Below are 19901 nucleotides of genomic sequence, written 5' to 3'. Positions count from 1 at the left end.
ATCACGTGATGGAAGTCAAGTGGGTCGGATCATAATCGAATCGTGGTGTTTGGACTTTTACACTCTTAAGTAAAAAGAGTTGTTTCCTGACTATTAACTATAGCTTTTGACCAAGTGATAAGCACTCGATCCAACAATTGGTATCAGAGTCAGATTCACAAGTGGGCCAGTTTCAATTTAAAAAGTTTGAACAAGAGTCCTAGAGACAAATTTCCATTGCTCTTCTGTAGCACCATATGCATTACATTTAACTCATGAGAATTGAGAAGGAATAAAAGTATCATAATAGTGATACTTAGAATGGTAGTTTGTATCTCACTAAATTTGCTTGATCAGCTTTTTGAGAAAGCACTAGACTGATCCAAAAGAGGATTTTCAACTGAATTTGTATGATGTAAGCAAGTCAATCCCATAATACTGGACAACTTATAAGTCTTTCAAATTGCAAAAATGTTAACAAGTCTCATTTTTTCAAATATTTCATTTAAATATCTAAATTTAAATAACAAGTCTCACTTTACTACTCTAGGAACTAAAGTGATAGTTTAATTGTTAAAATATAATTATGGTCTCCCAGAAAAAAATTCTATAAATTTTTCATAAGGTAATTTTGTTACAAAAAAAAAGCTATTATTGAAATATCTTTTACCCTACATTCCTTTTAAGAGGTGTAAATAAATGATAATTACTTCTGCATCAATGGAATGAGGTGAAGGACAGAGCCACAATATTAAGCTCATGCATGGGTCTTTCCCTGATTGAGAATTCTTATTTTATAAATTTAACTTAATAAAGGAAATACTAATATCACGATCAGTTTGTTTAACTATTCAAGAAAAAGATAGTGAATGAAAGTAAAAAATAATTGTTAGAAATATTGAAATAGAATATGTTTATGTAATTTTAAAGATGGTTAATTTTATTTATTTATTTTAAAGATGATTGTCTTTTGAAACGAAAAAAAGTTGTTATAAAGAAAAATAATTAGATGTTGTATTTGACTTTCTCCTTCAGGTGATTCAATTGATGCAATAGTAATTATCACTTACCAATGTATTCTAATTAAGCCATAGGAAAATATTCTGGATAAGGTGACTTGAATACAATATTGCTATATTTTGTCTTTACAATTATATGTTCAATAACACAAAGTCTACATTGTATGAGGAGGCAGAAATACTTCATTATTATGTTTTCAAATCAGCTAATCCGAAATTATGATTAACAAAGCTAGTGAGTATAGATTTAAAGTTATAAAACATAAATTGTCTCCAAAATCAGTTTAAGAATCTGATTGCATGTGAAGACATAATTGAAAGGGACGCAACAAAAGTAAATAATAAAGTTTGACAAAATAAAGTTGCTGAGACGAAAATATGAATGTTATATCTACTGCCACGAAATAACTTCACGTGATAACAGCATTTGATGAAACAATGTAAACATTCGATTTACATGGACCTTTCAGATGCCAAATCAAGAAGCTTACGGAAGAACTCATGGGGATACAATGGTGGTTGTTCAGCTAGTGCCTGTGATATGTATAGAATGATAGTCAGAATCATAAAACTGGAATGTAGCGTTTGTTCGGTTGGTGCTGTGTCTTTTTACATGAATAAAGGTGTTTTAATTTTTTTATATAACCTTATTTTAGTCTTATTTTTATTTAACTATTTGGTAGAAAGCTTCCTTTTGCTCTCTACACTTGAAAAGTAAGCTTTCATTTTATCTGCTTCAAGTTCATGTCATTTAGCCTTTGTGATATGCCAACTGCTTTTAAATGCAGCGTAGAATAAATTATCCCTTAATTCAACCTCTACGTGATGAAATCATATACTTGGGGAGTTCCTGGACAGAGATGAAAATACACACAAATGATCATGGAAAAAAAGTAGTTATCGTAGCAAGAATTTACCTGATGAATCAGAACAGTGGAAGGTGTCATTCCAGGAACAGTATTTACCTCTATCATCAAAACCTACAAAATTGAAAGTTATCCAATAAGATGATGACAAGTCATTGAAACACAATTCCTGCATGAGAAGACTAAATACTAAGTTATTTCTTTGATTTAGTGAATGAAGATGACATTCTATTAAGCATAGACCCTCTCAATAGACGCTATGCTCTTAAACAAGATGTGTTGTTGGCATACCAGTTGATCAGTATATTTGAGCTGAAAATAGGGGAAAGTTTAATAAATAAAGTTTATTATAGGAATATTAATGAAGCCATATCCTAAATCCAAGAATGGATACTTTACAATATATATATATATATATATATATATATATAGCTCTTTTAAGCATTCTAAAAACCTTGAAATACATTGTGAAGTACTCTTCATGCAAGTCTTGTATGAGGCGATGCTTGTTTATGAAGATAGAAAATAGAAGGTATCAAACAAAACATAAGAGAATGACAATAGAGGGTTAGAATTCAACAAACCTCTCCACTGTCAACATTTACAAATGCATCTATTCGTGAAAATCCTTCCAATTGTAGAGTATTTGCAATGAGTTCAATGTGCTGTTTACACCTCTTCAAAGCATTCTCACTATACAGAGAAGACAAAGACAATTAACATTCAAAATCGATTAAAAGAAACCTATACAATAAGAAATAGGTACGTCAGCACCATTGCACAGTGAAGAAACAATGACTTGTTAACCTTTCTCTACATAATAATACATGATGGAGCATGACACGGATCTAACTAAATACAAATCAGGAAATCTGCACTGCATTCGATAAAAAGATTTGAGACTGGAAAAAATGTCAATCATAGACATCAGAAAGCATCGTCCTTAATTGCAAAAGAGGATGGATTTACATTACCAAACAATCTAATTCAACAGACCCGCACCCTTCCAACTTCAACCGATCAATATATAAAAAGGAAATTGAGGAACAATAATTAATGCTAGGGTAGAAAATGTCAACCCCGTAACATAACTTGCAAATTAACAAACTGTCAATAGAATAATCAAGCCTTAATGACATTCTTATCACCACAACACAATAAGCTATGCCCTTATCAAATCTTGGATTCCAAATTTCAAATGCTCTTAAGAATGATGAAGCAATAAATCTCAGTAAAAGACACACGAGATTAAGAGGCACAAAGAAGGCTCTGCCATTGGGGTGTGAAATTTATTTAGAATACCTCATAATTGACAAGGGAGGCGGAGTCAGATTGATGCCAGTCCCACCTGCCAATATACAAGTATATGAAAAAAATGAACTATGGTGAACAACTGCAGTTGACAAAGGTAGGAAAAAGTACTAGGAATAAGATAGATAAGAGTCATTCACATATAGCCCCCATCGTCAAGGCAGTTACAACTTCCTCGTACATTTATTCCTTTTTTCTTTTGTCTACTAATCAATAGTAGCATCCTCATAACCTTTATGCTTAGCTTGGATTAGCTTATTGTGCATTTAGAATTAAAAATCACGGCCAATTAAGATCTATCTTCTTTTGATGAGAACTGAACTATAATTAATTATGCTCGAAGCATTTCTTCATTTCATATTCCCAGCTTGAAAATCATGAGGGTCCCCATCAATTTCAAAGATGGATCCAAGAAGCATAAACCATGCTACTTGTGGGTGGTAAGAAATTACTTTTTATACATTATCACTACAATTTTAAAATCTTTCACGGATAGCTAGTAACAATAAGAGATTATTTTTCACATTAAGTAACCAAGCACACAATCCCCAATTTTCACCTAAAAAATTTCTAACTCGGATATTTGATCTTCTTTAACTTGAAACATCTTAACTGAAAAACCTTTGATTCTGGAAACTTAAGTGTGGGGTTTTCTTCATAGAAATCTTAAACTTCACAACTCCAGTGTTCTGTTGGAGTACAAGGACACAAATTTCTATCTCTATACTAAAGTTTCTAAGTCTTGCAATTCACCTTCTATAAAACTGATTAATTTTAAATTCTAGATCATTCTATGATGGAGACCAACCTTGGAACTTCTCCTCTAGTGACAAAATATCACCAGATTCCTTGACAGTTACACTAGGACTTAGCGAGTGCATTGATCCACGTTTTCCTAGGACGCCAACTGTTATTTCCACCCATCTGCTGTTCCCTTTCCACGTAAGGCCACTACCAGTGGCATTCTCAAATTTGGTTGTCACAAGTATTTCATCTGTCTCTATGAAAGGTTCAAAGATTACGTGCTCTGGAGGAGGGTTTGGCATCTCAATCATACCATGTGCCTGTACATTTAATAAAAAAGGTGAAGACCTAATGTAATGCAGTGATGCTACTGGTATGTTATACTATGAATAGACACAGCAATATTATAAATACTTATTACCGCAATGACATTACACATTAGTACCATTTTTTCGGCAAATGCTTTTTTTTCCCTGTCTCTCTCATATACAGCATCAGAGCTACACTACTAATATGCACTGAACATTCCTCAACAAGTGAGATCGTGATGATTACATGATTTTATTACTCATGCATACCTTTGATAAGCTATTTGGAGTAATTCTTAGTAGACAGTCCTCCAGAGCTTTGACATATATTGCAAGGTCCTGGGAACAGCTGTATGAAAATAGAATTAGCTAGTTGTAAAACATAATTCATTAAATCCTATGACAACCTTTAATCACTTATATCATTCACAAGAGATACTAACAAGTAATAAATCTACCATAGTCTAGCAACCCCAGTTGAGCATCCATCTTTTGCTGGTTTGACACATAATGTTTGGCACTGCAGCTTCGAGGTGAGGTCATGCCATGTATCATTTATGGACTTATTAAAGAGATCAGCTTTTTGTCTGACATCCTTGTTTATGGTAAGAACTCCCGAATTTGCAAGCTTTTAAGATCAGGATATTATATTAGAATGTAAAATATGAAAAACATGTCAAATTGTTGAAAATACTAGACTTAAATTTCAATGATTTTTCTTAAAGTTAAAAGGGATTGTTTCTTACAATTGACAATAATTATACCAATTAATTTTAAATTTGGTATAATTGCCCATAAATATTTAACATCCCATAATCCCTACACTAACATTCATAATAGTAGAAATTCTAAATTATAGTAATTAACTCTAATAATAGATAGAGGCATATCCTAAATAAAAATTGAGAAAAGAAATGTAAGAGGAGTGCTCTTTATCTTCCACAGAAAAAATATTCATATTCAAATTTGGGTCACGTACATGTTTTAAAGCCACCGAAGTTGCAACTTTGTCCATGCAAATCTTTGATGCCATTGCACCAGGACCTTCAACAAAAGATAAAAGAGAACAGAAGAAAATAAAAATTAAAAGAAAAAATAAATAAACATGATTAGTGGATACCATTATACCAAATAGTCTCACATATTAGGTGCACGGTATAAACAAACCTGAGTAGGGCACTCCTTCAGCATCTAACAAAGATTGAAGTGTACCATCTTCTCCAATACCTCCATGCACTATAAGAAACAAGGAGTAAAACATTACATAAATAATCAATTTCTCAAGCTTGCATTTCCTTCCGTGAAAGTTTATCTATACATTCAAATAGTCAAACAACTGTTAGAAGAATATGCCATATTCTGGCAAGTATCACTATTAAACAAAGAGGGGGTCAGAGACACACTCCTTAACAAACTGTTATTAGTTATAATTTATTGAAAACTACAAAATCCTGAGAGGTTCATTGAATAAGACTGGACCTACAAAGTTGTGATTTCCAATAGATTTGAACAAATAGGAGAGGGTGTTAGAATGAGCTAGACGAGTGTCTTTCTAACATTTCTCTTACAAAGTGTTTGGTTGGAGGGAAACTGAAGGAAAATGAAGAAGAGGGGAAGGGAGGAGTTTTTTTAAACCCTTCTTGTGAGGTTCAAACTTTAGGAGTGGAGGGGAAAGAAGGGGAGCCAAATACCTTTTCATCCAATTTGTGCCCCCGTCCAATATTGGGAGGATTTGGATTGGAGGGGAGGAGACTTAAAACATTTCAGGTGCATCCTATTTATCTTTTAAAGTCCAAAATTAATAGGTTATTGGTTCTAAATTATGATTTTATCATGAAGAGCACAGGAAACCATCTACTACTATAATGCCTCTAGTAGTGTTAACATCAACTAAATCGTCTACCCTTTGTAATCTCTTTCAGTAAGTATTAAAGAAAAAGGAAGGAATACTGTGTGAAGAAAGAAAAATTCAAGGCAAGACTGGTGGAAAGTGAAGGGAATAGCCTATAATGAAATTTTATCATCTGTGGTAAAACATATTTCAATAAGGATCTTGATGTCAATTGTTAATATGTACAATCAAGAGCTGGAACAATTGGACACTAAAACAAATTTTCTTCATGGTAACTTGGAGGAGACAGTCAACAAGCAGTAACCCAGAGGTTTGCTGAAGGACAAGGAATGTATCTCTTGCATAGATCACTGTATGACTAGAAACCAAGTTTGTGAAAGTGGTAAGAGGTTTGATAATTTTGTGAGGACGACAGGTTCTAGAGGAACAATTATGATAGTTGTATTTACATCTTGAAAAGAGAATAAAGGATTGTGTTGTTCTTACTCTTGTATGTAGGCGATATCCTTATAGCCTGTCGATGTAAAAAGGAGATAAACGAACTCTAAGAAAAATTAGTCCGAATTTGAGATGAAAAATCCTGGTCTTGTAAGGAGGATACTTGGGATGGATATACAGAGGAATCATACAGTTGAAGTGCTGTGTCTATCTGAAAAAGGATATTTAAAGAAGATTGTTGAGGGGTTAAGAATGCATGAATCTTAACCTACAAGTACACCTTTGGGTCATTACATGTTATACTCTTTGTAGTATGTTTTTTGATGTGTCCTATTTGCGTAGAACCTTCTATAAATACTGAATATGAAATTATTTTATCATGTATTGTTAGAAACTGACATAGGCAAGCAGATCAAGTAACGGCAGAAAAAATAGATAAGGAAAGTGTATGAGGCAGATGCCAGAGATGTTTGGATGAAAGGGGAGGGGAAGAAGCATATGCTTGAGGATGTGTAAGTTAGACATGTAAGAAAGAGAGATGAGGTAAGTGGGATTCAGTTAGAGAGAGAGTACGGAGTATTTCTGTGAACAAAGGAATGCTCCTTGTGACCAGGAGGAGTGCATAGATGCAAAGCATAGGCAGGGGGTACAATATCAACATTCATTTAGTGTTCCATTTTTCATAATTCATATTAATATTGCTTTTGTGAGTGAAAGTGAGGGAGTACCATTACTGACAAAGGAAATTCAAGTTAAAATTTAACAACTAGAAAACACTTTTTTCTCAATACCTGCAATAAAAACTGTTGCCTGGACTTCCTTGGCAAGCTTGATCCACTGCCTTAAAGAAAATTCCACTGGAAGTTCATCAGCAATATCAAACCCTGTAAACCAATTGTGGTCTTTCAAACCCTGCATAAGCTCATCCATTACTTTCTTCCGTAGGTTAGATGTTATGGCAGCTCGTTCTGGCTCAATTGCTTCCATGCATGCATCCAGTACCTCCTCAGTAGTATGTCGTAGCACAAGAGAATAACTGTACACAGATAATTACAATAAAATTATTTCATTCTAACTACATTATGAAGACGTCAAGTCCATAAATCACAATCAACACAAATGTTACTGATCATGGAAGTGCCTATGTCAAGGTTACTTTACACAGATTGTTGGTTCTGGAATGTACCAGTTATTTGATACATTTCTAGATTGCAGTTGCTGATTTTATAACCCTAATGAGAAAAATATAATTTTACTTTCTGGAGCATAATATAGTCTGAGAGAAACCATGAATGCAAATCAGTTCGGGATAGAAGATTGCAACTCTCTGAAAAGGTAGGAACTGTTAGATGGAGGTCCAACAGTAGCTTTTCATTTTTGGCACACTTCCTTGTTCAAGATTTCCTTGGGCTTCAAGAGTCAAATTCTAGTTTTCTCAGTGGTGAATTTTAATTTAATTATGAACAATGGAGATGGAGAAGATCAAATTTCACTATTTGGCCAATGGGTCTTTGATATCATGCTAGTGTCCAACTTTAGAAATTGGTCTTTAAATCTAACTTCACTTTATAAAACCGACTTATGAGGTATAAGCTCTATTTAAGTCATCTCTCTAGTTGAAGTGGGACTAAAACAACCACCTTTGAGGTCACACTTTTAGGCAACTCCCAACAAGGTGGCATCTAAGGCAGATTAGGATGAATGCGTCTAACAACTGTAAAATAAAGTTGTTCTCATATGAATATTCAAAAATCAAGGAAAAATTTGAAGTAGAGGAAAGGAAAAATACTTACGGTAATGACCAAACTGTTCTATTCATTACGTCATCATCCTTTCCTGCATCAACACTTGTTGGGGAAAGCAAACATGGAGTGACCTCAAGCTGCAAGACCAATTATTTTAGTCTTTTCAGATAGAAAATGCCTAAGTTTTACAGAATGCCATAAGACCTATATATATATATATATATATATATATATATATATATATATATATATATATATATATATATATATATATATCTGAAAATGAGATATTATCTGCTAAAAGATAAACTAAAATGTCACATTCATGAAAGATTTCACATTCTAAAATAACCCCTACTCCACTTAAAGAGAACGAAGAGAACCTGGATAAGTGTGTTATATCTGTTACATCACATTGCATGATGATTCTAAATGTATGTAAATATGCAATAGCTCAAACAAACTAAGAACAAAAATGACAAACTAATGCTTATACGTTTCTCTCAAAAAGTTGTCAAAATTAAGAACATAAATATTTAAAGATGGATGGCGCACTCAATCTTCTGCAGATGAGTTACCAAAGCATGTACAGTAACTTTAAGGTCTTCCTGATTGAGGACACTTACATCATGGAAGGCTAGCAAATTGAGCCAAACATTTGTACCACTCATAAGAGATACTTGTCGTTCTGATGTGTCACCTCCAAAAATGACAAAAACTTTTCGAGCTCCTTTATGGTGAGAAAATGAATTGTTAAGTTGTAAGGATTTTGACCTGCTTGGAAGTTGACCTATTATACCACTAACTGATGCAAGATTTGGAAATCTCAAGCAAGCATGATGAATAATGCTTCTGAGGATGTTTGTATGAGAAAACCCAACCTGAATAACATATATAACATTTTCAAGTAGTGAACAATAAGAATTGTCCTTGCATATATAAGAAAAACAAAAAATAATTAATTTTATCATCTGAAAGTGATTTTACTGGTCAATGCTGTGTTTGCATAACAACATGCTTTCAGTATGTGTAACATTAGATAGATTCGGTATAATCTCCTTAAAAGGAAATAGACAATGTCATGTCACTGAAACACATAAGATTAAAACAACCACAACAACCTCCTTCCTACTAAGTGATCAATGACATGAATCACACAATGCCATTGGACTTTATTACAAACCAAATTCTCAAGGATATTCCCCATAGATACCCTTTTCTAATTGTTTCTAATGTTCTTCGTTGGTCTCCATCTACCTGTATTTATACGGCTAAAAACCTAGAATGTACTCTCTCACTAGTATTTCCAGTGACCTTCTTGCAACCATGCAAACCATGGTAACTAAATTTGTACATTCTTTTCCTTAACAGGTGTCATAATAATATCTCCTCTTATGCAATCATTTTGAATTTTTGTCATTTTTTTGGTAATCACACATCCGGCTTAACATATTCATTTTTACTACACTCACCTTTCTTTCTCTTATTGCCCATTTAAAGCCCAACATTTCCTATCATAAAGAATAATTGGTTGTATAGCAGTGTGATAGAACTTCCTTTTGAACTTGTTAGGTACTTCACTGTGACCATAACCTCTAATGCCATTCTTCATATAACACAATGAGATTAAACGGCCAATTCAAAAGATAAACAAAAATTGCTCACAGAAAAATGCAAACCAATTACAGACACATAGTTATGACAGAGATACTTTCGGAAAATATAGGGAATGTGGATATAGAATACAAGCAATGTGACGCAGACACATCCAGAAGTACCTTAGAAGCTTGCTGAAATAGAAAACTGGTTTGTTCCATACCACTGATCTGAAACGTGATGATTTTAACATTCAGCAAACTAGTGAACAATCAACATTAGTAGTAAAACTGCTAAAGATATCCATATTATTCCCAAGGAAGAGAATCATCTCACCAGGTTAATGTCAGTGAATACTATGGAACCTGATTCAGTTCTTCCAAACTCGCTTTCTGAAGATGATGATAACTTGGAACCTGAATTTGGCAAAAACCATCCATCAATTCGAGCAAAGTCTTGCAGGCAAAGCTGCTGAAATAACAGAGATGCTCCTTTGCGAATATTCTCAATGACATCTAAAGGAAACCGTGGTGGAGTGTGATAGGCAACCTGCAAATATATACGCTTCATCTGATTAAGAAAACACTTGCTGAAATTAAATAATAAAAAACTGAAGGAAAAGAAATAAGGTCACTTGGTGCACAATTTTTTAGCTCAGAAAGCATGTGTCATATATCTTGAGTGCATATGAACACATTCACACAACTACTGACCTGTTGGGTTGGAAGGTATTTCCTGCGGTAATTAAATATTGCATCATTCTCTTTCACATCATTTGCCCCACGAAATTGAAGCTCCACCTGTTTCATCTAAATGTTACTACGGAATGTGAAAATTTTATTGGGCAAAAGCCAAAGCAATTTCCACGTACAAATTGCTTGCGTAATTTCCCATAGACATTGGCAGCCAAACAATGATTAATTTACAAGCAATCCCAACTATTATCACTAAATTCTGTCGGGAGTTGTCCAGTTTATGGCCTTGAACTGTATACCTTAATAAATCACATTTGCTCAAGTTAAGAATTCCTTTTACTTTCTTCTTCATTTTATACTTCTGAAACGAGAATTTTAGTCGGGTCCAGTTTGATTAATGGAATGAGAAGGAAAGAAGTGAATAATCATTATCTTCAGCATGTCTCATTCAGTATTAAAAATAATGATCATTCATTCTATTCCAAACCAACATTAGGTAACTGGTACATGAAATTAAATAATACAAAAAAGTATATATATATATATATATATATTGTTGATTGGAAAAACTAACATTCATTAGGCAGGACAGTTGTGGCAGAAGTCAAGACAAGGTAGTAGCAGAGTATACGTTATCATTTTTAGAAAAGACAATGTATAAAGGGAATTCAGATCAATCCAGTTTGAATTGAATGGTCATTCCATTCAAATTTGGAGGGAGTAGTGAAATTCACATTCCCTACGAAAGTACCATTCTATTCTAAAGTTTTTCAAAGAGTTTTAGTCCATTGAATAAAAGGAACTGATACTTTCTTCTGTCTTATTTTAGATACTCAAAAACAAGTGTGAATATTACAGAATTGAAGTGAATGAACAAGAAATGTCAAGGGAGAAAAGACAAAACATACCTCGGTTGGAAGTAGTACAACAGGAAAGCAATCAGAACCAGATCCTACATCAAGGACAATGGCTGTAAACTCACTCCCTCCTTCAAGAAATATTTCTATCAGCACTTTATTGTCAATTCCCTATCACATTCAAAATCAATTATCAATACCAAAAGTTAACTTATAGAGCATCAACTTACACAGACACCAACTGAAGTTTCATCAAATTTCTCTTAACCCCCCTACCTATTTTACACTGATATTAAACCCCCTTGATTATATTCCACTAACAAGCCCCCTATACATTATAAAAACACCCACTCAAGAAACAAATTAAACCATGTAACCGGACAAGGGGATTGCTGTAAATGTTAAGAAAGTACAGTTGGGTGAAATCTCAAGAGGTTTTAGCATAATTTGGTCTAACATATATTATAAGAGATGTACAGCTTGTTACTCAGATATACTTCTCAATTGGCACTTATAGGAAAAGAAAATAAGAAGGTAAAAGGAACATCTTAATTTTGTTCAAATCAACTTATACACTTCAACTTTTACAGAACCTCTTTTAGCTAACTTCTCCATAAATGAAAAATGCATAAATTAATTTTATCTTACAAAATAATTTTCATTCATATTTACATTTCTTCTTCTTCTTCTTATTATTATTATTATTATAATTATTAAGCAAGTACTTAAGCTTATTCAAACAGGGCCTTAATATATTTCTAGTTAAAATGTATTCCTCCTTAGTTCTTGATTGTTATTCATAGTCAAATATATTTTAACTGAATCTAGATCTTAAATAAAAGTTGTCACATTATAAAAATTTATGCTTGCATTGAAGTGAAAAATTTATTTGAAATACCTCAGACATAATTTCATTGGCTTTTACAAGAGAATCATTAACACCGTAAGCAACTCTAACACCAATGCTTGACCCTCCTCTTGTTGGTTTTACCTGAAGCATCAAATTCACAACATTAATAAGCATTAAAAAACTCCCTCACAATGCATTAACTATGAAACTAGAATGACTGAACTAAAATCAAATGCCTTACCACAACTTTCCCCAAGTCAGGGTCCAGCTGGTGCTTTTTAAACCATTCCAATACTTCTGTTTTGTTTGTTTCATACCCCTAATTGACATCATATTATAAAATAGTGTGTAAATAAGAACAGTTGGATGAATAGATTTTAAAGATAGAAAACACTTTAAAAAACAATAAAACATGGACGAAAATTAATACAATAAAAGTATAGTTGAACATTATGAAGCATCCAATTGTTTAACATTTAAAAAACATTGGATCATACAGACTTCTGAGACACATAATTAATTATCATTACAAGGTGAAGCAATAGCCTGTTTAATACACAGTTTGTAATACCTGAACTAAGAAACTGGGTACTGTTATGAATCCATGCTTCCGGAGCTCCAGTGATGCTTTATGCTGACAATAATTTTACGGGAAAATACAAGTCAGAGGAAGAGTAAAAATCAAACTAAGCAACAAAAGATTACAAGAGAGGAAAAGGTTGGAAAATATAAATCTTAGATCTCAAATGTGTGACTGCATTCCAGTTACGATAAACAGAAGGAAAAAAAAAAAAAAGATGTTGGAGAAGAAACATGACAAAATACACATGTCCTATACCTTGTCAAATGCTTGGACACACTCCTTTGATCCCGTGCCAACAAATGGAACATTATATCTTTCCAGCAATTCCTATTAACATTTGGCACAGAAATATCATTGACAAATACACACACTCATCGCAGCCTAAAAGAATTCCAGATATATACGTGTATATATATACTGCACCTGAATGCCACCATCTTCACCAAATTTGCCATGTATAACTGGAAATACTATGTCCACAGCTGTAGCTAGATGCTTTGCTAAGTCAGACAAAGTCTGGAAACTTTGGGCAAGGCTGCAAATTGAAGAAGGGGATATCTTTACTCTCAGGTTCTAAGTGTAAATTATTCCATACAACATTTTATGAGTATTTGATCCATACTTTAAAGGGCATAGTAAGAAGAGGGAATTATTAGTAAAAATTTTATATTTGGGGAACATTTAACCACACGGGTGTGTTGTTAATTATTCCTAAATTGGAGAAACTTTCACCAGAACTTTATTGTAATTTTCCATAATTTGAAAGGGTACACTAACCTTTCAAGTTTAAAATCAAAATCAGCAGGTGTGTTGGAATATACCTGGGAAAGAATATAGAAAGTAGAAGAATGAATGGCTTGAATGGGACAAACCAGACATAACCAAACCAAATGAGAGATTATGGTGATTTCAAGTTAGAGGTGATGATCAGTAAATAGACATTTCACTTATTTGTGTTTACTGGGATTAACCAGGAGTTATATATTATTATTAAACTTAATCAAAGTGATAAGGGAGAATTGAGTAGACTGTTGCTAAAGAAGAACCTAATTCAACTAATATTTTGCCCCATATAGTTGTAGAAAGTGTGACTCGTCTTGCCTTGAGTTTTTTCAGATTTTCTTCTATCCAATTAATCTTATCATAAGTTCAGCCTCATTCGTATCAGAATTCTTCTCAATATACCAATCAGTGTAAGAAAAGCTATAGTTTGACAGAAAGAGAGCTCATGTAGCATATTTTGGGAAAGATGTATCATACTAACCTGAGCTGAGGAAATTGCATACGCATTGAGATTGCAGTCAATGTAATAGCAACTAACGTGTAAATTGTCTCCCTGTCAGACAACAGGAAAATAAATGAGACTGATATATATGAAAGAAATAAGGATACTAAAACAGAAAACAACACCTTCAGCTGCTTTCCAAATTAGCACATACTGTCACAACTCACCTGAACTAAAACAAGCCAAAATAATGAAATGAAAAGACAGTAAACTCAAGTGAAATTTCTCTCACAATTGCAACATAAATATACTTAAATTACCACAGTTTCTTCTTAGTCGCTTTTAAAACACAATATGCAGAGAATATAATTATAACTTCGAAGTAAACTGAAGAAAGAACAATCACAGTAACCAGCTGCAATAGTCTCTGATTCAATAGACAGGAAGAAACACAAGATAGGACAACAAAAATCTAAATGAAGAGCATAATTAACTTGTAAGAGTTTGATTTTTAAATTTAACTGTCCAAGGTTTAATAAATCAATTTAATTATGATGAAAAAGGTCATAGGACCAAGGTTTCTTCAAAAATCTGTCCGCAACTACAGTTACAACGTCAAGGTCTCTCAATGACCAGAATAGTTGACTTTTATAATAACTAGTTCAAAAGCCATATTTAAGGTGATTTCTATTTGGTTAACACCTATAATTGTACAATGGTTGACTTTTGCTGTAATTTCTTCAAAAATAATAATTAAGGTAATTCTAATTGATCAATGCTTATATAATTATATGATTATTAACTTTTATAGGCAATTACTTTTTTAACCATGATAACTAAGCTAAGGTGTTCGACTTTAGTTGGACCTTGAGGTATCCAGTGAACTTCGGTCCTCTGACCCAATTATGGTATTAATCTTTGGTGCGAGCCTTAATCTGGCTTAAATCCCTGGTCCCTCTCCGAGGAAGTACTTTCTGATAATCGAATTGTAGTTCTCTGATAAGCTTAAACCAAAATTAAACTGTAACAGAATTCCGAAGAATCTGTACCTGCAGGTGATCAAGGAGTGATCGAGCCGAATTGAGGGAAATCCCACGCTCAGCGGAAGGACCACCGCATATGAGACCAACCTTCAACACCTTTCCCTTCTCCGCCGCCTTCTCCATCACTCCGCCGTCAACAACGGCCACCTCGTGGTTGGAGCAGAAGAGGTTGACGGAGTTAGCAGGCGAGGAGGAGAGCGAGCGAGAAAGGAAGAGCGTGCGGCGGCGGAGAAGCGAAGGAATATTAGAGACTAAAGAGCGTCTCGTTAGAGTGAAGTGAGTGTGAATTTGTGTTGAACTCAACATTTTATGCTACAATGGAAGGCATGGTGCCTCCCAACACCATGAGTTCAAGCACAAGAGTGCTTGCATCTTGCAAGTGCCCGTGTGGCCGGCAAGCCAAAATTATAATATTCAAAAACAAAATTTTAACATAAGCATCAGATTCTTATGTGTAATAAATAATTTCGTTAAATTTTAACTAAATAAAATCTTAAATACCTATAATTATTGATTTACTCGTCTAATTGTTTTGGTTTGGTTCATTTTAATTTTTTTTTTCAATTTAATTTTTCAATTATTTATAAAGGTTTAATTTGATGTTCTCGTTAATTGAAGTTAACACTTTGTCCGTACATATCACACACAATTTGTGAAATTTTCAATTTTTTTAATTTTTATATTTAAAAAAAATATATATAAATGGTCATATGTTAAGCTATCGTCGTACGACGTGACATGTTACTGTCGTGTCATATGGTAATTGTCGTAGTTGTTTTCAATGTACTCCTTTCTATAAATGTTTGGTTCAATTTAGTTCTCCTATTATTTAAAACGATTTAATTTTGTCCTTATTTGAGACCAACTAAATAAATAAGTTTAATTACAACTTATATATATATTTAAAATAATTTTTTTGAATTTATACATCAAAGCACTATACTTAAATATTCAAATTATTTTATTTTTTACAAGTATAACGAATTTTAGGTGTAAAAAATTACAAGTGTAAAGATGTAAAAAATAAAATAATTTGAGTATTTAGTTGGATTGACTTGATGTATAAATTCTAAAATATTATTTTAACAGGTAAAGATAAATTCTAATTAAGTTTAATTACTAATTTGTTTTCAAATAGGAGAAGACCAAATTGGATTGTTTTAAAGAATAAAAAGACTAAATTGAATAAAAAAGTTAAATAAAAACTAATTTAAAAACAACTACTACCATTATCACGTCGTGACACGACTATAACTTGTCATGTGACACAAATGTAATATGATTGATATGTGACAATTTATATATTTTAAAAAAAATGAAAATTCTACAAATTGACATGTGGCATGTACGGGACACGATATTAACTTCAATTTAATGAAGACAATCAAATTGAACCTTGTTCGATAATCGGAGGACTATATTGAATCAAAATTTGGGATGTCAACGGTGCGGATAGGGTACGAGTAGTAGCTCTCCCGTACCTACCCACTGGATAAATATTCACCCCATACTCGTACCCATAACTGTGTGGATATCCGCATATTTTTCTTAATATTCACGGATATCCACGGGTATCTGCGAGTATTTACAAAAGAAATATTTAATATTTAATAATAAATTTGAACAATAAATTCAAATAAAAATACAATGCATAACATTTATAAATTTCAAACAAAGTGAAAATGATCCATTTCAATAGTGTTGAATAATAATGTACAAATAAATGGAGATTTTTTAAAACCAATTGATAAAAAATAACTCATTCAAAATAAATATCTTAATATTTTAATATTTTTTAATTTAAATCAGAGTATAACAGGTACAGGTATCCATGGGTACAGATATTATGATACATGTACCCGTCCTGTTAATAAGCGGGTATAAAAAATACTCATTATTCGTGGATATCCATTTTCAATATCAATTTTTTACCTGTTGCGGATTTTATTTATGGATATCCGCGGGTATGAATTTTTTTAACATCCCTAATCAAAACATAATAAAAAACCAAAATGAACCGAACAACAAATTGGATGATTAAATCTGTAATTGTACCTCTTAAATATGATAAAAAAATTATATAAATAAATATTATATACATTAATGGATTATTTAATGTAATTTTGTTAAAATTATTTTTTAAATAACCCAGCAACCTCTCTTCCAACCCGAAACTCTTGGGAGGGAATCTATAATATTTATAATATTTAAATGGGGAAAACGATAAGATAAGGGATGATGTAATTTAAGTAAATTTAACAATGAAAACAAAAAATAGAAGGTGCTACTTTGATATATTTAATTTAATGATTCTCAGGAACTTGGTTATTTTAATGTTGGTGACTTATATTATGGAGGAGATCCACTTTTCCAGATTAAACTATTATGGTTCAGATTTGATTTACGCATCACCAACAATGTTGGGATAATGGAGAATATTTTGACTTTCTTTCTATCTTTGACTTTGTAGGAGTATTTAGTATAAATGTGAAAACTAAATTATTTTAATAATTTATTATACGTAGAAACCAAAGTAAATAAAAAGTGTAATTCAATTTTGTTAATGTTGTTAATTTAGTTGAATATTTTCACCCCAACTTAAAAATTCAATAAAAACTATATGACATAAATCCCGTAATAACTATTTTACATTTATAACTTTCAATTTCATTTTAAGAACTTCTACAAATATCATTGTTTTTGAAAAACACCCCTCTTAAAAACTTAGTTCTTCAAATCGGATTTAATTTTCGAATTCTTAAAAATCTATGGATACAGATGATTTTATTTCAATTTTTTTTATAAACATGACGTGCCTATGGTACTCATTAAAATCATACAAAATTTATTGTAGATCCAACATTGTTAAAAGTATGAATAATTTTAAATTTTGAATGTATTTTATATTTTGAAGACATTAAATGCTTTGACTATTTCATTTAATATATTTTTTATGTAGTGGCAAGATCTATAAAATAATATTTCCTTACGATTTTACTGAGCTTTTGAGTTATGGCAATTTTTATCAATATTTTAGAGGAATTGAAAAATTAATTGATTAGTTTTTAAAAATAATCTAGTTTCAAAACACGCTCCGTAACAACAGTAGTCCGAAGGGATTTTATATTCACATTGAGTGATATTCACATGAGTAATAATATTCATTTGTGTTTGTGTGTTTATTTGGGTAGAGCATTTAAGAGAGACACTAATTAGATGAGTTTAAGTTGATTTAAGAGTGAATTATGTATTGTTTTTTTTAATGAATTTAGAGGTGATTGTAAGTAAATTTAGAAATAATTTTTGTGAAAGTTTGTAAGAGATTTGATTGATGTGATGGATTAAAAAATATGTTTTAATAGAAGTATTGATGAGATTACCATTTTGCCCTTAGTTTAATAAATAGTATAAATTGATATTTGTATGAATAAATTTTTATTTCATAATTTTTTTTAACCACTAAATTTGAAAAAAAAAATATTACAAAAATAAAAATACAACATTAACCAAGCACATAGATTTGCTCCATGACATAGGGAATGAATCCCTCGAAAAGCTCATATCCGATCCATTCAATTGGGATCGAATCCCTCAGTGGCACAGATCTGATCCACTAAAGTTGGGATCAGATCTCTCATTTCCTCTCTTCACATGGATCCCTTCCATTGGAGTGGGATCGGATCCCTCATACACCCGCCTCTCCATGTTGAGCTTGCACACACCATGAGTGGATGGGTTCCAACTTTGCAATGCATGTGAGAGAGAGAAGAGGGTAAAATTGTTATTAACCCCGTCAATCTATTCAAATATGCGCATCACTGACGAAATTACCATCCTAGTGCATCCCGCATACCATCGCTTTACCTTCCTCTCAAAACTTGACAAACGAACAGATAAAGAACTTAACAGGTAAAGAACTTAACAATCCACATCGTCTCTAAATCACTCTACCTCAAACGAACAGAGCCTTAGTGATCTATAACATATACGTATATAAAATTTCTTATTATTTTATCTTACAATCACCTTTTAAATTAAAATAATTATTAATAATAAAAAAATTAGGTATAATTACTGATTTGGTACCCCAACTTTTTGGTTAAGTTCAATTTGGTACCCATACTTTTGGTTTGTTTAATTTAGTACCCTAATTATCTAAAAAGATTCAATTTGGTCATCTCCGTTAAGTTGGTTAATTACAACTTATATATGTATGTTAGAATAACTTTTTCTAATATACACATCAAATCATTTTTTACACGTGTCCTGTACGGACACGGTGTTAACTCCAACTTAACGGAGATAACCAAACTGAATCTCTTTAGATAATTGAGTACTAAATTGAACAAACCAAAAGTTTTGGTACCAAATTGAACTTAACCAAAAAGTTAGGATACAAAATCATTAATTATATCAAAAAATTATTTACAGTCAAATTATACAATTTTTTTACACTTATTTTTATAATCATTTTTTATAATTTAATAATATTTTTAACATTAATAATATTTTTATTATTTTTCGTTGTTATTGAAACCGTAAACATACGTGTCTGAGTCTTGTTTCAACTATAAAAATAAAGATAATAATAATTTTTTGGAAAAATAACGTGAAACTGAAAAGAAAAACACATAGTAAAGTTGTCTATTTTTTAATATCAGTAAGTATTAATTTAACTTTTGTATCAGCATTTAGATTTCTGTTTAAGATATTTGAGAAGAGTATCAAAACTAAACGCTACGTACTAAAATCAACAATATAGACGCCATTCAGAAACTTCCTACAGAAGC

General features: G+C 32.0%; 1 protein-coding gene across 3 annotated transcripts; it reads right to left on the bottom strand.

Annotated features, from left to right (window-relative positions):
- Positions 1-1215: 1215 nt before the first annotated feature.
- On the bottom strand, positions 1216-15508 carry LOC114184978. Of its 3 annotated transcripts, XM_028072424.1 has the most exons (24): positions 15118-15506; positions 14108-14179; positions 13621-13664; positions 13267-13378; positions 13099-13170; positions 12832-12894; positions 12502-12579; positions 12309-12401; positions 11462-11581; positions 10572-10658; positions 10195-10407; positions 10041-10088; positions 8889-9143; positions 8311-8399; positions 7309-7553; positions 5395-5463; positions 5207-5271; positions 4686-4855; positions 4498-4576; positions 3984-4239; positions 3167-3212; positions 2449-2557; positions 1916-1978; positions 1216-1532 (listed from the first exon to the last, which is right to left on the bottom strand). In XM_028072424.1, exons 1-24 carry the CDS (start codon positions 15415-15417, stop codon positions 1452-1454), a joined length of 2829 nt encoding a protein of 942 aa, XP_027928225.1. In that variant the 5' UTR covers positions 15418-15506; the 3' UTR covers positions 1216-1451. The 3 variants fall into 3 exon arrangements, 2 of the variants coding, with proteins under 2 accessions (XP_027928225.1, XP_027928226.1); XM_028072425.1 differs by lacking the exon at positions 13621-13664 and having other exon boundaries at positions 15118-15392; XR_003604706.1 differs by lacking the exon at positions 3984-4239 and having other exon boundaries at positions 1369-1532; positions 15118-15508.
- Between the last annotated feature and the right edge of the window lie 4393 nt (positions 15509-19901).

The sequence above is a fragment of the Vigna unguiculata genome, chromosome 5 (genome assembly GCF_004118075.2).
Source record: "Vigna unguiculata cultivar IT97K-499-35 chromosome 5, ASM411807v1, whole genome shotgun sequence".
NCBI classification, from domain to species: Eukaryota; Viridiplantae; Streptophyta; class Magnoliopsida; order Fabales; family Fabaceae; genus Vigna; species Vigna unguiculata.
This window is presented reverse-complemented; position numbering and strand designations above follow the sequence as displayed.